General features: G+C 40.0%; 1 protein-coding gene across 1 annotated transcript in view; it reads left to right on the forward strand.

The window, feature by feature from the left end:
• The window catches only part of grid2 (glutamate receptor, ionotropic, delta 2), a 436,646-nt gene that overhangs the window by 326,442 nt on the left and 91,624 nt on the right, over positions 1–18,580 (forward strand). The window contains exon 9 of the mRNA XM_061071705.1: positions 17,560–17,661. Coding sequence (XP_060927688.1) covers positions 17,560–17,661 — 102 coding nt within the window. The remainder of the gene's footprint in view (positions 1–17,559; positions 17,662–18,580) is intronic.

Here is an 18,580-nt window from a genome sequence, read left to right on the forward strand (position 1 = left end):
TGAGATGCCATCTATCTTTTCCTCCCTCTTCTTCCACCACTTGTCAGCCCTCCCTCTCTCATTTCATTTCCTCTCCTCTCATCTCTTTTCCTGTCATCTCATTCTGTGCTTGAATATCTTTTTCTCTCATTACATATTCTCTGACTTCACATTCTACTACTTAAGGTGCAGGCTTTCACTGGGCCACTGAATTATACCAGTGCGGAGTGATCCATCCTCTGGACTGTCTGTCTCTGTCCTAACTCTGCAGCTCAGATCATGCCCAAACTAATGCTGGTAGAATTTGTTCTGTTTATCCCCTTCTCTATTTTGCCTTCCAGCCAAAAAGTCAGCATTTCTAATCCTAAAAGTTGGCTTTTTGATAAAAATTTAAAAATCTAATTGTACATATTTGAAAAGTCCAGAGGGAGGTTCAAGTCTGAACAATGAAAACTGAAGTCTTTCAAATGTATGAATATCACATTGGCAGCATTCTGCAAATATGCGCAGAATGCTTGTCTCTTCCCCCAAACTACTGTGATCAAGTTCACTGAAGTTAGATTTTTTATTGATTGCTGGATATGCAAAATACAAAAAAATAATAACTGAGTAAAATGATAATTATTATGACTTGCCATTTTTCCAATGCATGAGGATAACATTGTGGAGATAAAAAACTGTTTTTTTCTCAAATTGTGCAGGTACAGATTTAAAATATAAGATGATTTGACATTACATTAAGGAGTCCTTGGTTTCTATTAAATGTACTTCTGTAAAGAACTGTATATATACAAAAAATATGTTTCAGTGTCAGTTGACTTGATAAATACTCTGGAAGCCTGACTAGAATAACAATAGATCAGAAGATTGGTTTGATTGATTCTTCATCACAATCATTTTCTGTCGATAGGAATAGGTTTAGTGGGATGAGAACTTCTCCAAATTCTTTCTGGGTGACAGTGGGGATAGCAGGCTGGATGGTGGCATGTGTTCACGCTGGTAGTGGCTTACATCAATTCCTGAATACTAAAGAGAACAATACATAGGGAGAGATTTGTGTCAGTGGAGCTGAATTTCCAACAGGGCTTCATACCGAGTCTCTCTCTCTGTGTGTGTGTGTGTGTGTGTGTGTGTGTGTGTGTGTGTGTGTGTGTGTGTGTGTGTGTGTGTGTGTGTGTGTGTGTGTGTGTGTGTGTGTGTGTGTGTGTGTGTGTGTGTGTGTGTGTGTGTGTGTGTGTGTGTGTGTGTGTGTGTGTGTGTGTGTGTGTGTGTGTGTGTGTGTGTGTGTGTGTGGGGAAAATGGTTACTCGGAACAAATGTCCCTGCCAACTGAATGGCCATATTGAAACACAAAATGAAGTGAAGGTTAAAAAAGAGCAGTGGTTTCCAGCACTCTGCCAGATGGAGTGTGGGCACAAATAGTTTTGCGGGTAAACTCGCCGAGTCATTTTTGCAAACCAACCTCTCTTGAAAAAAACATTTAGAAAGAAAAGAAGTAGAAATAAATGGAATTTTTGATGTAGTTAAACAGTAAATTAAATACAGCCACAATATACCAGGCATTACATTTCTATAGAAATTGATTTAAGATGAATATAATTTAGTACAGGTGTTTTTTTTAGATCGTTCTTTAAAAGTATTCGTCAATTTTGTAGGAAATAATTGTCCAACACATTTTTATTAACAGTATTGATGGGATTCGTGAAACCGCATTTTCTTATACTCAATCTATGTTCACCCCTTTCTTACAGAACATTTTATCGTCCTCCTTCCCTTCATTTCTCCATCTGCACCTTTCTTTCTCTTCATTCATGAGTCGCTGTCTCTTACGACCGCCTTTACTGCCTTATTCTCCTCTATAATGTCCTTCCTTCCTTCCTTCCTTCCTTCCCTCCCCCCCCCCTCTTATGCTCTCCCTGTCTTCCTCTCTGCCAGCCAGGGCTGCAGGCTTTCAGCAGCATTACAGCGTGTAAACCTCGGATTACAGAAGCCAAAGTCTGCCTAGCACGGCATGCCTCTGTGGATCACAAATACTCAAGAGTGTGAACACACCCACACCCACCCACACACCTCTTACACAAACACACACGTAAGATGTTTAAATGGCCAAGGACACTCGTGGACCTTACAGACAGGAAATGCACATATCACGCGGTCTCACACACGCTATGTAGAGAAACAGAATGAGTGCACACACACACAGATTACTGCACAAACATCGACACTGTTCTGCTCCATCTCGAGTTCTCCTGAGTCCCTCTGAACTCTCCACATCACCACCTCGTGTGTGTGTTCTTTACATGTCTACTTATTATTACTGCGCTTTACCCCATCTGCCCTCCCTGTGATTTACCCTGTTGTGCTCCGCCTCCCTCCACATAAGATCTGAGGGACGCATGAAAAGATTACGCACCACGTTGTGCTCCTCCTGCATCTCCTGCTGGGATGTTCATGAGTGACCCTTTTCCTAGAACTAATAATCAAGCTTATTTACTGGACGCGTCCGTGAAAACATCGACTGACAATGTTCTCTCATGAAATATCCCATCTGCTCTACAGCAGTTAAAGCATGATAAAACGTAATGCTTGGGTTAAGGGACTCTCAGGGTTTGGTTAATGTGAGGAAGGATGGTCGTCTCAGTTTTACACTGAAAACGTCCATATGAGTCCATTGATCCCCCTCGCTAACATTAATCAGCGTTTATGTAGCCTGACCACAAATAGGACTCAGTAAGTAATCTGTGGTCCTTTGTATCAAAGGCTGCAGGATCATTTGTGTTTACCTAACAGTCTACAAATATCCACCCACTCTCTTCCGTGAGTAGTTGATACATAATTTCACAACTCCTTTTCCGTCTCCTTGTTTTCCCGGTCTCAATATAACTAGCAGGTTGTAGCATACAGCGCGGGGTGCTGCTCGGGGTGCCCACATACGCCAACAATACAAAAATTTTGTAATTTGTCACGTATTTGCATTATTCAGTCATGTGTCTTGCCTCCTCCATGTTAGCTGATGGGACCAAACTTAAAAGACCATCATTCTCGTCAAATATATTTCACACTGATGAAGTGCTCATTACGTGGGAAATGTGGGTGAAACTGATGGACTATGGTATCAAAACATGTTATTTCAGTCAGTAGACAACACATAATACTGTGTAGAAACTTTACACCCTAACACAGAACCTGCCTAACTAGCTTTGTATTTATCAACCTGATTTCCTACAGTTCGTCCCATTGGACACATGTATTACCTAGTATTTGCTTCAAGGTCTCCTACTATACCGAAGGTGTGGTGCCGTCCCTCAGTGGTCACTTTGGATTAAAGCACCTGTCAAATTAGTCAGCGTATATATGGAAATGTATACAAGCTTGATAATCTCTTTGTCAGGGTTTAGGGGTTGGATATTCCCTGTGGGAGGGATGTTTGGCTGTGCAGGTGCTTAAGGGTGCACCCACTTTACATTTCATACTTTCATCAGTGTCACAGAGGGTTTATTTTAAACATTTTGCTGCTTCAACATTTGATATTCTGAATGAGTAAAAGTTGCCCTCCCCAGAGCAATCCACCTGAAAACATATATTAGTTTTTTTGGGCCCAGGAAAGCTGCAGGCAAAGAACGGTTGAGAACAAAGAGAAGAATATTATGTGTCCTGAATTTAATTTAAATCGTGTTTTAATGTGAAAAGGTGCATCTGCCCTTTTATAGCACATTAGTTCAACTTTACCTCCTCTTAGCTTGCTCCTGATGTCGAGACTGCTGCTTCAAGTGGCTTTTTGACTCTCGCTTTTTTCACCCTCAGCCCTAAGTGCATCCGTGCGTGTGTCTGCTGCTGTGAAGGTCGTTCTTTGTTGCACATCCACGATGATCCATCCATCTATTTATTCACGTCTCGCCCCCCATCCTCCCTATCTGTGTTGTTGTCTCGTCCCGCTAGACAAGTGTCAGTTAGCTGGAAAGGTCAAGAGATGTGTTAATGCAACAAAACGACTGCTTATGGACGTAACCAGGCTCAGAGACAGGCCCTCGGTGAACATCGGGAATCGGACTGACAGGACCGAAAGTGTCTTTGTCTGTGTATATGTGTGAGTGTTGGGAAGCTGAGAAGACGAGGGTGTCAGTCTATTCCCGACCGGAACGGCTGCAGAACGGTCCCTGACTGTCCAAACGTGCGACACACACACACACACACACTCTTACAGACTGAGGATGTCAATGTCCGTTCTCTCAGAGGTACAGTGCGTGATGTGCAGTGGTCGGCTGTCTACCGGACCTGTCAAGGTCTCAGCACGTTTAGAGAGTGACTGATCAGGTCTGTTAGTGAACTGACTGTCAGACGCAATGACACGCTGGTTAACTGCCTGAGTGCAGCTGACAATCTGAGTATTGATTTGCTCAGTGTAATTTTTTTTAATTTCTCGAGACAACTGGGGTTATTTACCCTAACAATAAACAGGTACTTTGGATTAAATGCAGACGCTCGCAATTTGATTGATATTGAGATTTCATGCAGCAAGTTGAACCCACACCCACCAGTTGTCTGCACCAGCATGAATACAAAACTAAGTGAAACTTATTTTTGATTACAGTCATTATAACTCTGGTCTCCTTTGAAAGGGAACTTCTTTTTTTTACATCTTACAACCAAACAAACAGAACGAATTCAACAGATATTAAACCAAAGTTACAGAGACACGGAAAAAGGTTTTTGCCTCGAAAACGATCAGTAATTTGATCAAAGAAAATCTTCCAAGTAAATTGAACTGCATTCTGGAATTTGCCATTGATGTGAATGTTGTGATGATTGCTCTTGTCCTATTATGAGCAAATTGAATTAGTATGCTAATTTCACTGATTATATTTTTCATTTTTAATATACACTCTATACTTCTGTAGCAATAGATTACCTACTTATTATTACTAAGAACGGGTTCTGCAGAATTTCAAAGTCTCAGTGTCCCATGTTGCTTGAATATGGTTTATATAACATTTTTTACATATAGACAATATTTATACATATTCAAAATATCTTAGCGATAATAACATTATGTCTCCATGAAACTGTAGTGATTTTATAAATTTGCTGTTGTTTGTTCTTAATCCCATTTCCAAAGAGCGACAGTGAGTTGAACAGAGGAAGAAGACAGTAAAATTTGTTTGATGCAGTTTCATTTATAAAACAGAAAATCAGATACCAGTGAGTTCCATGTAGAGTTGTGGATTTCTACCTCTCTAAGCTAGTAAGTCACAAAGTTAGTGTGTTAGTGTTGTAAATGTACATCATTAGAATAAACCCCCCACACGTTTGATTCACACAGGTTATTCAAACAAAAGTATAATCATGCTGAACATGTCAGGCCCCTGATGGCTTAAGACCATAATTCAAAGGCAAATTTTACATTTCATTCCATTATGATATCCAACCACACACAGTACGTGCACACATGTATAATTTCTAACCCTATGTATGTACATGCATTATTTATAACTCAGTGGTATTTAATGACTTCAGATTATTCCTGCTATGCTTAACTTCACTTAATAGTCCCTGTGGGATCACTTCTTTATCTGTAAATGCATCTTTATGTCAGCCTGTGAGAGTCTGTGTATACTTGTATTTATATCTTTGTGAGAATACCATATTGAGAATAGATCTTATGTGGACCCAGGACATTTGGGGCTGTCAAAGGGCTGTTTTAGGGTTAAGACTTGCTTTAAATGATTCGGTTAGAATTAGGGCAAGGTTAGAGTTAGGTTGAGGTTTAAACACAGAACTCGAGGAAGGGGCTTGGTTAAGGTTGGGCACCAGCATTTAAAATAACATGAAAACGAAAAGGTAACATTATGGGACTTGTTTCTTCATGTGGACAAATAACATGAAACATTAGTTCTTCTCCGTCATTTGGCAAACTGGTTGCCAGATAATGGAGTCTGATTTATTTGTATCAGACTTAGTTAAAACACCAAATAATACCACATAACTACAATGACATAATGACACAGGATGGTAATGCACATCTCTGTTGAGGCCCACCAGTTCCCTTATGAAACTACATTAAATGTCCCTGGATACTACATCTAATATTGCCTTCATCTGTAACCAAAACTAAATTATTTTCCACACTCTTCCATCAAGTTTCATGGTTAACTGTCAATTAGTTTTTGAGAAATCCTGCATGTAACAGACAGACAAACAATCAGACAAAAACAATCTCCTTGGGGAAGGTTATTATTAATAATATACAATTGTTCTGTAACCCTGACCTACAGAGGCTTTTCTATATGATTACAGATTTGTCTCTCACGGGTAGATTCATCAGTTGTGGCTATTCCAATATCCCACACACATCTCACATTTAAATTGCATAAGCCTTCTTAACCAGGTGATATCAGACTGCTGGAGGGCTTCCTATATCCCAAGAAGCAAACTTACATTATATGCCCATTTAGGTTGCAGGACATGTTAGAACCGGCAGATTTTAATTCACAATCAAAGGGTACATGGTTGAACTCACTGATTAGACCATCTTCATTTAGTGAGAAGTGAAAATCAGGGAAGCTTCTCTTCGGACAAAAGTATGAATCTGTTACTTTCTCATGAGCTCACTTGTCCTGCAAGTCCAGAGTTTTGTAATGATCTCTTCTGGCAGTAGGTGCTGTGTAAGCTGCATGTTCAGGAGTGCAGCAAAAAACATCTCAAGTAACTTTCTCCTGCTGTCAGACATTTTTCAGCAATTTAGTGAAGAAGATACAAAATGTTCATGCTGTCAAAACAGTAAAATAAACATGGTCAAGTATTTTGTCATGAATTTGGAGACGGTGTTTGTGTAGTCAACTAGAGATCAAGTAGACAAAAGAAAAGAACATAAATTAACATTAAACATAAATAGTAATTTGTCATTTGTGTAGCATCTCAATGTAATGACCATGAGCACACCAGGTTTAGTTATTTCAGGTATAAAAAGATGATCATATTTGATATTTAATGATAAACATGGGTGAATTATTGAAGCTCAAATTAAAGAATAGACTCACAAAACAATCTCTATTATTACTTGATTAAATGTTTGAATATTTAAATTTTTAATAAAAGTAGAATTTTGTAGAAATGGCTGTTTGTAAGTAGAACACAAACAAATTAAAGAATCATTTTAGATTGCCTCACTCTAGCTAATGGATTTTCCACATACACAGTAAACATGTTGTACAGTCCAATACAGGCTCGTTAAGACCCTCATAACAATACAAGTGCGGCCCATTTTTTACTTTCTGATAGGCCTGTCCATCAGAACTGTAAAACAGGATCATTACTGTAAAGCGAGGCTCTTTCCGAGCAAAGTTTCATCTATTATTCCCTCTGATATTACCTTGTGGAGCTCCTCCAAATGCAGTTAAATGATTGAATGACAGTAACGGCACCCAAGGTGATTTTCTGGCGGTGAAAACTGTTCTGAACTGGAATGAAATATTCCCATGGTTGTCGTCAAACAGCCATTCTACAATAATTAGTGGCAAAGCTAAAGAGACGTCCGGTCGGCTCATTGGTTCTGTATGTTTCAGATTTTTTTTCTTGTTCACTGATTATCACAGCATTTTACATGCAGTGTTGCAAATTAATTAAGTTTTAAGTTCCCCTCAGCTCACTTTTTGATTGAGGTACACTGAACATTTCCCTCTGCCATATCTCTACTGTTTCCATGTGTTTGAATGCACATTTAAACACATCACATCAAGTCTCTATGAATGAGCTCTGAATACACAAATATGTTTTTCTTTTTACTGCATGCATTGAAAAGAAAAGCCATCAACGCTGCTTGCCAGCAATATTTAATTTGCCCTTGTAGCTTTTCTCAAGGAAGCCAATTCAAATATAGTTGCTACACAGGTAGACAGAGATAATAAGGATTTTAATTGGCTGACTTTATTTTATAATTTCTTCATAACATCACTTTAGAGAAACACTATCAAATAAAAAAAGTGAGTCGAAAGGGCAGGAAAGAAGAGAACAGTGTTTGTGAGACGAGATGAGTGATGTCTGGGAATACATTCATGCAGCAGAATATAACATAACACCGACAGTACGTGCTTGGAAAGGAACTACTTCTCACCGAGGGAGCAGAGTGGATGGGCACACAGACTATAAGGTGGAGATCCGGCAGCCATTGGTGCAGAGCAGTGATATTAGTGCAGCGTGGCCTGCATGCTGCAACAAGCTGTCCCCTCTCTGTTAGATGACAGACCCGCAGAGAGTAAAGACACAGAGGGAGAGATGGAGAGAGGGGTCTGTGGGCTGAAAAGAACTGGGAAAGGGATTGAAGGATAGATGGAGAGGGGAGAGGACAGAAGGACGGCTCGGTGTGCAAGCTGTTTGGAGACTATGCCGACACACATGTTGCTCACCAACAGGGGAGAAGGAGGGGAGGAGTGTTGGGGGGGACACTGGAGGAGGGAGCTGTAGACGAGAGCAGCGAAAAACTGCTCAGCAGCTTGTCTGCTTTTGTGCCCGGCTACTGTCTCTTTACTGCAGTGGCAGACGTGAGTGCTTGGCAAAGACAACAGAGCAAGTGTGACACAGCGGCAGCGGCTGGAAGCGACACACCAGTGTTTGGCATATGAAACAAGGTTAGCATGGGGAAAAGAGAGAGTTTAGAAATAGACGGATGAAAAACAATATTCTGGTTTTCTTAGCTGTCGGTGAAGAGCAAGATAAACTGCAAGGAGATGTGAGAATTCTAAACAAACAATTCAATATTGCACTGCATTAGACAGCCCACAATCAAATCTCTCCCTTCACTGGTGGAGCTCATGGTGTGGGGCAGTTAATACCGAAATTGCCCAGGTCATGGGGAGCTGCTCTTTGTTTACCAGAAATAATTTAAGGCAGTGTAGGGTAGAATATTTCTCTTCATACTTTCTGTGATGGTTTTTAGTTTTTGCAACTGCCCGTGCATATTGATTTTGTCTCAGCCTCTAATCGCTTTCAGAACACTATGCAGCGTTTCCAGCTCTGTTCTTTAAGAATGTCACCCGGCATCGATTTGTGTTTGTGATTCGCAGACTATTCATGGATGTGACAACCGCAACCAAAAGCCACAGATTGTTGCACAGGGTGCTTTTATGTGTTGCTGCCGAGAGGGGGAAATTCACGAGGCCCCAAAAAACCCCTCAGTGACTGTGCGATGCCATTTAAACCAGACGACACCTGCAGGCTGTTTGATTGTGTGTCTGTTGTGATGTGTGGGGTTTGTGTGTTTAGAAACGGTGGGTGAGTTCTGCAGAGAGTTGTAGCAGTAAATGACTCCTTTGGCGCCCTCACAGCACTCATTCAAAATCCAATTACTTTTAAATATGTGTGGTTACACATCCCTTAAAGTGCCCGAGTATGAGCTACTGAACTGTTCACTCCGACTGAAGGCAGCTAAGATCTGACCGCACCTCCAAACACAATTTACATAGACTGACAATAGAAACAGGCATTACACAAAGTGATGAAGGCATCTTGCTCCTGCTGGTCACTAAATATACAGGGTTAGGGCCCTATATCAAGTTATTATTCATCATTATTTATTTGTGTATTTCTTTGCATTTTTCAGCCGAGTAGATTATCAAATAAACTAAGATATTTCCTTGATGGAAAGTTGATTGTAATTTAATTAAAAACTGATGTTTTAATCCACTTTCAGCTTAATCTGTGGGTTTGGTGAAATGCAAACAAGATAAAACTGCTCACTAAACCAGTAGGTGCACTTAATTTCAGCGAGTGCACGATTAGAAGTCAGTCTGAATTAACTTGGATGAAGATCAAATCAGCACTTTGCCGATGTGAAACTACTACGGCATTACTTGATGTACAAAATTGTAGGCTTAAGTTTAAAAATGGTTTAAAAATGTAAGAAAGAAAAACATCAACTGCAGCAACACAAATCTGGCCTTTACCCACATGTACGTATTCACACACCTCAATATTTATCCCATGATAAGGTGAAGTGTGCAGTTATTGATTGTGTTAGGGCCTGCCAAAGCACACATATACATGTACTTTAACCATTGCAGGTACTGTATGTATGGTGGCCCTGAGAGCTCAATGCACTGCAATTTAAGAAAACACATGCAAGTAGACAAAACACAAGCAAAGTAAAACATCTTCATCAATTTGACAACACAAAACAACACATTACGCACAGCACATTACAGAACGGCGCTGCAATTACAGGAACGCACTGCAATTACAAAAAACAACAACATAAATGTTTCCAGGGGACAACTCAAAGTGATGGACACATCCGTTTTTTAAATTGTGTGTATTTCTTTGTGTTTCGTTTTTTTGAATTGGTAAGCTAATAGTAAGCAAGCATCAACGCTCGGTTAACATTAGATATCTGCAGTAATATCTGCGATCACATTTTCCATTATCAGACGGACACCGACTTTAACAACTCCAAACTGCAGCAGCAATAACAACCGGACGTGTCCATCACTTTTAGTTGTCCCCCAGAGACACTTCCGTTATTTTCTGTAATTGCAGCGCGTTTCTGTCAAATTAATGAAGATGTTTTCTTGTGTTCTGTCTACTTGCATGTGTTTTCTTAAGTTGCAGTGCGTTGAGATCTCAGGCCCACCTCATAAATGTAGGGTAAATCTGTTTATCTGCGTATATTTCAAGATGCACACGGTACTCACTTTCCATTTGAGGCGCATGTCACCAAAACAAATATTGTCCCATTGACTATTAAAAACAAGTGGGTTATATCCAGAGAATATAGATAGTATTGCAAACCATTGCTCCCATTCTGAGTACCCTGACGAAAAAAAGAACATGGGAAAAAAAGTCAACGAAAACAAATGACTGGAGGAAACATCAAGCTGTGATGAGAAAACATAATGCCCTGCTGTGAGATATACAAAATCTCACTTATCACCTCTGCAAAATGACAACAGCTGCTAGTGAGAGTGATATGAATAAACCAACACTTATTCATATGATATTGTTTGCTTGAATCTGTTTGTTCCTGCAGATGCAGCATTGATTCCCCCTCAGAGCTACATTAAGGCTACGAATTTACCAACGCTCCATGTTGTATTGTTTTTCAGTTTATTGCTATCACATTAGACATGATGATTTTAATGGCATCGATAAACAAACACAAATCATAGTAAACATTTTAATGCCCACGTTTCCTGATGGCTTCACAGATTTTAATATTCACGAAATTCAAGCTTTGGGAGAACTTTTTTTTAAATTTTTTTTATTTTACTAATCAATTCCTCAATCTAACAATGAGTGAATTGCCTTTTCTTTTTAATATGGTGCCGTAAAAATGTAATTAAAATTTTCAAATCCTTTTAAACCACACATTGAGATAGTGTTTAAAGGGAGACAATCTTACGCTACCTTCTTTTGGATGAAAATGAAGCTAATCCAGGATACAGCTGCTGGCATTTTGTGCTTTTGACGTAATTTATGATCATTGTGTGGAGCCGCAAAGTTCAAGTAACATCGATCACTCACAACTTCCTGGACAAATGAGCACTACATCGATGTGATAAGATCTTAAATGGAAAGGAACCATCTTTGAGAATTGTTGATATCTTATTTTAGCTCATGTCCCATTGACTTACATGGAGGAAACACGGTTTATGACCTACACTGCAGGCATATAGCCACCAGGGGGCAATCAAGATGACTGAGGTACTGTCATGATATCCATCTTTGTACAGTATACAGTCGATGGTTGATGCATTTTATTATAGAAACTAGCAACAGAAGACAAGTATATAACTAGCTTAGTTAACTTGACAACTTGAAAACAGATGCTCACTGTTTCGTAGCCACAAGATTAAGATAGATTTAAACTCACATGTAAATTATGATTAATGATTATGAGTGTGTTAAGCGTTTGTTTTGCTTCTTATAGCTGTGCAGTACATTATTATTAGAATTTTCAAAAGCAAGGTAAGAGCCACTTGGATATCAATTCCTGCGGCTGATGAAACTAATAAACTTAGCATTAGCTTAATTTGCTAATCAACAATTTGCATTAGCTACTTGGGTTAGCCTTCAAGTTACAGAGCAGGTGAAGTGTTGATTGTGATGTTGTGATTGCAGCTTACACTTGCTAAACAATGTTTATATTAATCATATATATCAATCATATGACAAAGTAACTTCAAATTAGTTTATCTTTGACAGATTGTTTATTCTTTCACACTGTCTATAGTGTGGGTTGACTTTATAATAAGAGTGACTGATAAGGATTGATACTGGCTATAGAAAATTCAAGGTATTCTCTTCTTTATATCGTCCGACACCATGTAGATTAATCTAATTAATGGGGCAAGGTCTTGGCTTACAGTTCTGTGTGTGTGTGTGTGTGTGTGTGTGTGTGTGTGTGTGTGTGTGTGTGTGTGTGTGTGTGTGTGTGTGTGTGTGTGTGTGTGTGTGTGTGTGTGTGTGTGTGTGTGTGTGTGTGTGTGTGTGTGTTCAAACAAGATAAAGCAGATGAATCTGATTTAGGTAAATAGATTGGAAAGGTAGTGGTAAAATGTGAGACATGTAGAGATTTACAGAAATAGTGAGGAACAATGCACTGAAAGTGGTAGATGCATAGAGAGAAAATCATTGTGGGATGCTAATGGCGGTGTTTTGAAGCCCGAGTCTACAAAGTAACGATCTAGACACAGTGGGTCATTCACTTAACATGCACACACACGCCCACACCCACATATGCACATTTATTTCATGCTGTTGGGGGGAAATGAGCCCTTATCTGGAGCTGTGGAGATAAGCAGAGGCAATGGGCCACTCTAGCAGCCTCTGACTCAAACACACGCACACACACACTCACACACGGAAAGCTGCCTCCACACTCTCCTGTTAAATGAAAGTCACAACATTATAAATATAGAGTGGAAGTATTGATATTCAGATAATGTAGCAGAGCCAGTTTTGCTGTAATACTGGTTCTTTTATTTTCTTCTGACTTTCTCTCCTCTGTCTCTTTCTAATTCATTCTCAGTCCTTGGAAATGATAAAAGTAAACTATCTACCATTTGTAAATTAGTCTGAGAAGTTTAAACTATATCTATAGCAGTGGTTCCCAAATCGTCTGTGAGGCAAGTCCAGGTTTGCTGTGGTAGTTTTAGAGAAATGTACAATATTATTATTGCAATACTACTCTAGTACTACAGGGTTCCACAGTGCCACCATTTAAGTCTGTGAACCTTGAAATTTCCCTTGGTCGCACCAGTGCGCAAAACATTTAGCTGGTGCTTCTCTGTATTTGATCGAGTGCGAGGCGATGTAGCCTATGTAGAACAGTGGAAACAGAAAGTGTGAAAACAGTTTCTACTATACGGACCCTCGCTGTAAAACGATTAGTGCCGCTGCTTCAGGATCAGAGCAGAGGCAGCAGTTGGTTTGTACCATGTCAGAGTCTGAGAGTCCTCCCTCCACACTCCCGCTCACTTTGCACTTTAATGTTCAACACCAACACTAATGAAGGGGTTATACCTTAATATTTTTGAGAATGCAAGTTAGAAGTTACCTTGTTCAGTTTACAGCTTTTGTTCTCTGAGATGCAATCAAACCCAGCCTCAGTAAAGAAATACTAATGCATAGCGGAATTGTCAAGGAAAGCTATAATAGGAATATAACTGGGGTGCAAAAAGGTGCACTGAGAAACAGGGTTAAAAATGGATAACAAGGGTTTTGTATGAATAAGAATATAGGTGTGCCTTGTGATTTTGGCTAGCCCTGCGGTGTGCTGAAAAAGTTTGAAAAAGTATGACATTTATTAACATCCAGTGGTGATCAACAAATTAAAGCAATATACAATACAGTACAGTAGTTCATTATGGACGAACATGTAAGAGTAATATTTTCTATGCGAAATTATGAGGTGGCTAATTAAAGCAGAATCCAAAAGATACATCCAGTGAAGAGGTCCTTTATCAAATTGCTGGATAGCAATTGCTGATAGTATGGCTGGTGTCTACACTGTACGCACTCCCCAACTAATCAGTCCTATCAGTTATAGTATTTTATTCACCACATTCATTGCAGATTTACGCCGAGGCGAACCTACTTCTGATGAAAGAAAACTGTGTGCACTGGTCATCACGATATTAGAGAATGAAAAAGCATTGGAGGGGTGACATGTCCATTCTGTTTACCCTCATGCTGAATCTCTGTATTGTAATAAAGTAATTTCAAACGGACCTCCTCATGATATCACTGCAGTGTTTCCAATTGATTACCTAGACTGTGGCAGTGCACCATGGTGTAATTTGTCCCATCACATAATGACACACAGCTTTAAATATCTCTAATTCGCTGATTTGTCCGGCTGTCAAAGTCCCTCACTCTCTCACTGTCCAACTGACCACTTGCTGTATAAAACCTGCCTGCATCTTTGGCCTGTTAAAACATCCTTAGCGTCTTTAGCATCCTCAGCTGTCAGGCTGGCAGAATTTGGCATGAACTTGACAGATACCATTTTCTGTGCGGGTTCACACAACAAGTGCACAGTTATCGTTATAGGCAACCAGACCTCGTACAATATGCTATTCATGGTGGTCTGTAAGTCAGTGTGGATGGAGTGAAGTCACATGACCAGTCTGGTCCTGATTGATGAGCCCCTCCGGGTGTAGTGTATTACTATCTGATGTTGATTGGTGTGTCTCTCCTCATCTTATTGGCTGATGGTTAAACACTGTGGGATACGCAACACAAGCCACCTTCTTTTAAGGGTACAGCAAAATGTTAATTGCTAAATCGTTACATTATTCATCGTCTCGTTTCACAGTCTTTCTTTAGCACCTCAGAGAAACACAATTGTTTTTCTTATCGGCTGATAAACGGTCCAACTGGCATTAGATACCAACATATAGTAGTCTTCTGGGAATTACTGTGTGTGTGTGTGTTGTGTGTGTGTGTGTGTGTGTGTGTGTGTGTGTGTGTGTGTGTGTGTGTGTGTGTGTGTGAGTGTGTGAGAGTGTGTGTGTGTGTGCACATCTGTGTGTGTGTGTGTATGTGTGTGGATCTGTGTGTGTGAGTTTCCTTGTGAGGTCATGTCTCAATATCATTGTGAAAATCCACACCATGCCAGTGTTGAGATTCACACCTTTAAAATCAAGTAAGGAAAATGTTCAGCTCTGTGAATAGATAAGGGATGATCAGTAAACATTGTTACTAAAGTGTATACACGTTGCATCATATTTTTTAGTCAGTCTACAACAACATAGCCATATAAATCTGAATGTTATTTTGAGTAACTGTACATGCACTGTTTTCTGGATTTCCTGGAGCTCAGCTCAGGTGTGAAAAGGGAAGTGGAAGTCCCTCTGTGCTGTTGGCCTCTTATGGTGGCATGTGGCTTCACAGATGATGTTTTACAGATTATACACGGTCATGTTTCTACAAGCACTTAGAGTACTACTGCGCTGTAAATGTATCTTTTACAAGTCTCTCATCATCTCTGCTCACCACGTACCAGTATCTTGTTTGTCTGCCATATGCTCCCCGTCTCCCGCCTCTCTTTCCCCCGCTCTACGAGTGCCTCTCTCTCTTGGTTATCTCTTGCCCTCTTGTGTGTGTCCTCTCTGTCTCCTGTTTTTAATCCATTTGCATCTTTTTGACTTTTACATGCAGCTCCTCTACCGTTCCTGTTAAAATGCTGAACATATACACTGAGGTAGTAGGGAAGGGTTAAAGGCAACAAATGTGCGCATAGCGTAAGACTCACACGCACACATTCACACTCTTTGATCAAGGGCTGTGTTGACATTGGGATTGTAGAAAGAAGAATTACACAGCACTAGTTTTTTCTACCATAAAAAAAGTAAGTTGGCTCATCCACAGAGAAACTGAAAATTACAAATGCCTCTGTTTTATGCATACAAAATGGAGATATAACTAAACTAAGGGGATACAGATTTTTGATGTGTGTGGGACAGACACATCAGACTCGTACTCTAGCTCCACATCTCCCCCTCCAGGCTGCAAACAAGGATAGCATGTAGTGCAGTCTGCTGCACCTGGCTGTGTGAGTTACATAAATGCAGCTACACAGGCAGCTTATCAGTGAATTCCACTATTTGAAGTCACAGTGATTTTGTAATGATAATTAGAATAATTCTGTATCGCAGCGATGGGAAAATGAAAATCGCTGCACATCTTCGCCCGTGTTTTCACTGGATCTGGCTCTTGAGACCTTAGTGCAAGTTGAAGGGGGAGGCATGTTGGGAATTATGTGAAAGTCAGTGATCTCTGTGTGAGTATAGGCCTTATTAAGTTCTAATGTTTGACGTCCCACGAGATGCAACAAACATAACAGGACAGTCAGAGAAACAATTTAACTGTCCATACATTCCTGCAACGACTTGAGAAGAGGTGTAATCTGGCAAAGTAAATAAATGGCTGAGAATGGCCTGCAAAGGACCATTATACCCCAATATACCTTGATAAAGGCCCTGCACAATCTACTTATCTAATGGGGACGTCAGATATGGCTGATCATACTTGAATTTCAGCAAATCTAAACATAATCAAAGTTACATTTCTATGGATATTTGGAAAGGGATGAAAGCAAGTATAGTTTTACTGTCTAACAGTTTCCCATTGCAGATAAATGATCACACTATGGTATATAAGTTAATTATAATTTTAGTGTCTAGTCTAGTCTTCTATTCTGCCAACAAAATATCAAACAGGATTTGAACTGTTAACTTCACGGCAGGGCGTAAAAAAGGACCTACATCCTTACTGTGAGTATTGATCTCCATTGGGAATTGATCAGAATTGACAGAACTGCACATTTGAGAGTAACTTCAATCCTTAGAAATATGGATCAGCACACGTTTCACCTCCGCTGCATGCTCCTCTGCTTCTCCGGTGTGTTTGTGTTTTCCTCTCTACGCAAGGCACGCTGTGCAAATTTTGGATTGCAGAGAGCTAAATCACTTTTTTGCCCCTTACTTCTTCTCTCTCTACAGGGAATCCAGGGTAGTTTGATCTTTGAAGCTAAAAACAATATTTTATTGAAAGCAGAAGGCAGCACATAGATGAAGAAAATATGACTAGGGACTCAAATAATGTGGTCCCAGGGAAAAGTTTATGATGCAATTTGATAGACATAGAAGGCTGGGTCAGAATCCTAAAACACCTTTGAATAAAATCCCCATCATTTTCTTCTGTAACTGTGCACAAGGAATAAGCCTTAGTGTATTCAAAAACATAAAATGTTCAAAACTGTCAATACAGAAGGGGGAAATAATAGAAAGTTGTTGATATATTTGTTCTTTGCAGTTCCTAGGTTACTTTTCTTTAATCCTCTGAGTGTGTTGTAACATCTCTTCTTTTCTCTTTTCTTTTCAAAAAGCAATCATGCATCGCATTTCTTTTCTGACTTTGTTCCGTAAGCAATGATGTGATTTTGTTGTTTCGACTGCTCCAACCTGTCCACTGTCAAATTTCTTGTCAAAAATCAACTCATGCTTTTATGTTTTTGGTGCGACTTTCCCTTAAATTCAATGTACAGTGTCTTTGAATCTAACGTTCAGGTCTTTGTGTTTCTTTCAGCTGGCAATGTGGGACCCTGTTCACGGCTTGAATGGCACACTGACCGACAGGAAATTGGAAAATAACATGAGAGGAGTGGTGCTACGTGTTGTCACCGTTTTGGTGAGTACAGCCAACATGCTTGTTCTTACATGTGCTCGCCTTATTCAATTATTTGACATGATGTCCTTTTTTATCGTGAAATCTGCTCCGCTGTGAATCCAGCCTGTTGTCTTGTTTACTGCTCGTCGTTCAACTCTGTCTTGCTGGATCAGTTTGAGAGCCTGCATGGGGCAAACAAACATTTATGAGTCAAAGTGTGGAAAGGAGACCTCAAACACAATGAAAATGTAGCAAGGTGAGCTTACTAATGGACTGAGCCATCATCATTTCATTAGCTTCCATTCTGACATTTGACAGCTGGATGATAGAGGCCGTTGGAGTCTTGATGAGAGTGAGACTCCAGCGCTGTCTGTCTCGCCTGCAGCATCGATTTGAGTACATCCCATGAGTGCTTTAAAGATTCACCGCTGTAAATTCTTCATATCCCTTCTTTGAAGTGAGAAGCAGAGAAGAAAGCGCTAATGCCAGATATCTTTCAGGCTATCCCTTTGTCTCTCTCTCCAAATTTTTCTCCAGTCTTTGATTTTTATCACCCTTAAAGGAAAGAAGAATATGAACTGTGTTTTTGAATAGCACCTTTTTCCCATCACGGGTGTAGATTGGCCCCCTATAGGTGTATTGTAAATGCATATTTATGTTGCATGTTGTTTTGCTTCTCGAGCTTTACCTCTGAATGTGTGAGTGTGTGTGTATTTATATGTGTGTGTGTGTCTGTGTGTGTGTGTGTGTTTGTCTGTTACCCTAGATGACTGATGCCTCATGAGGGCCTGAAGACAGAAATAGATAGAAATTGTGTGAAATGTCCAGAGTGCCGCCTGGATGTACTATTTTCTTTTTATGGGAGAATGTTTAGAGGGCACATCCTCTGTGTGTGTGTGTGTGTGTGTGTGTGTGTGTGTGTGTGTGTGTGTGTGTGTGC

This window comes from Limanda limanda, chromosome 5, assembly GCF_963576545.1.
Source record: "Limanda limanda chromosome 5, fLimLim1.1, whole genome shotgun sequence".
Classification (NCBI taxonomy): Eukaryota; Metazoa; Chordata; class Actinopteri; order Pleuronectiformes; family Pleuronectidae; genus Limanda; species Limanda limanda.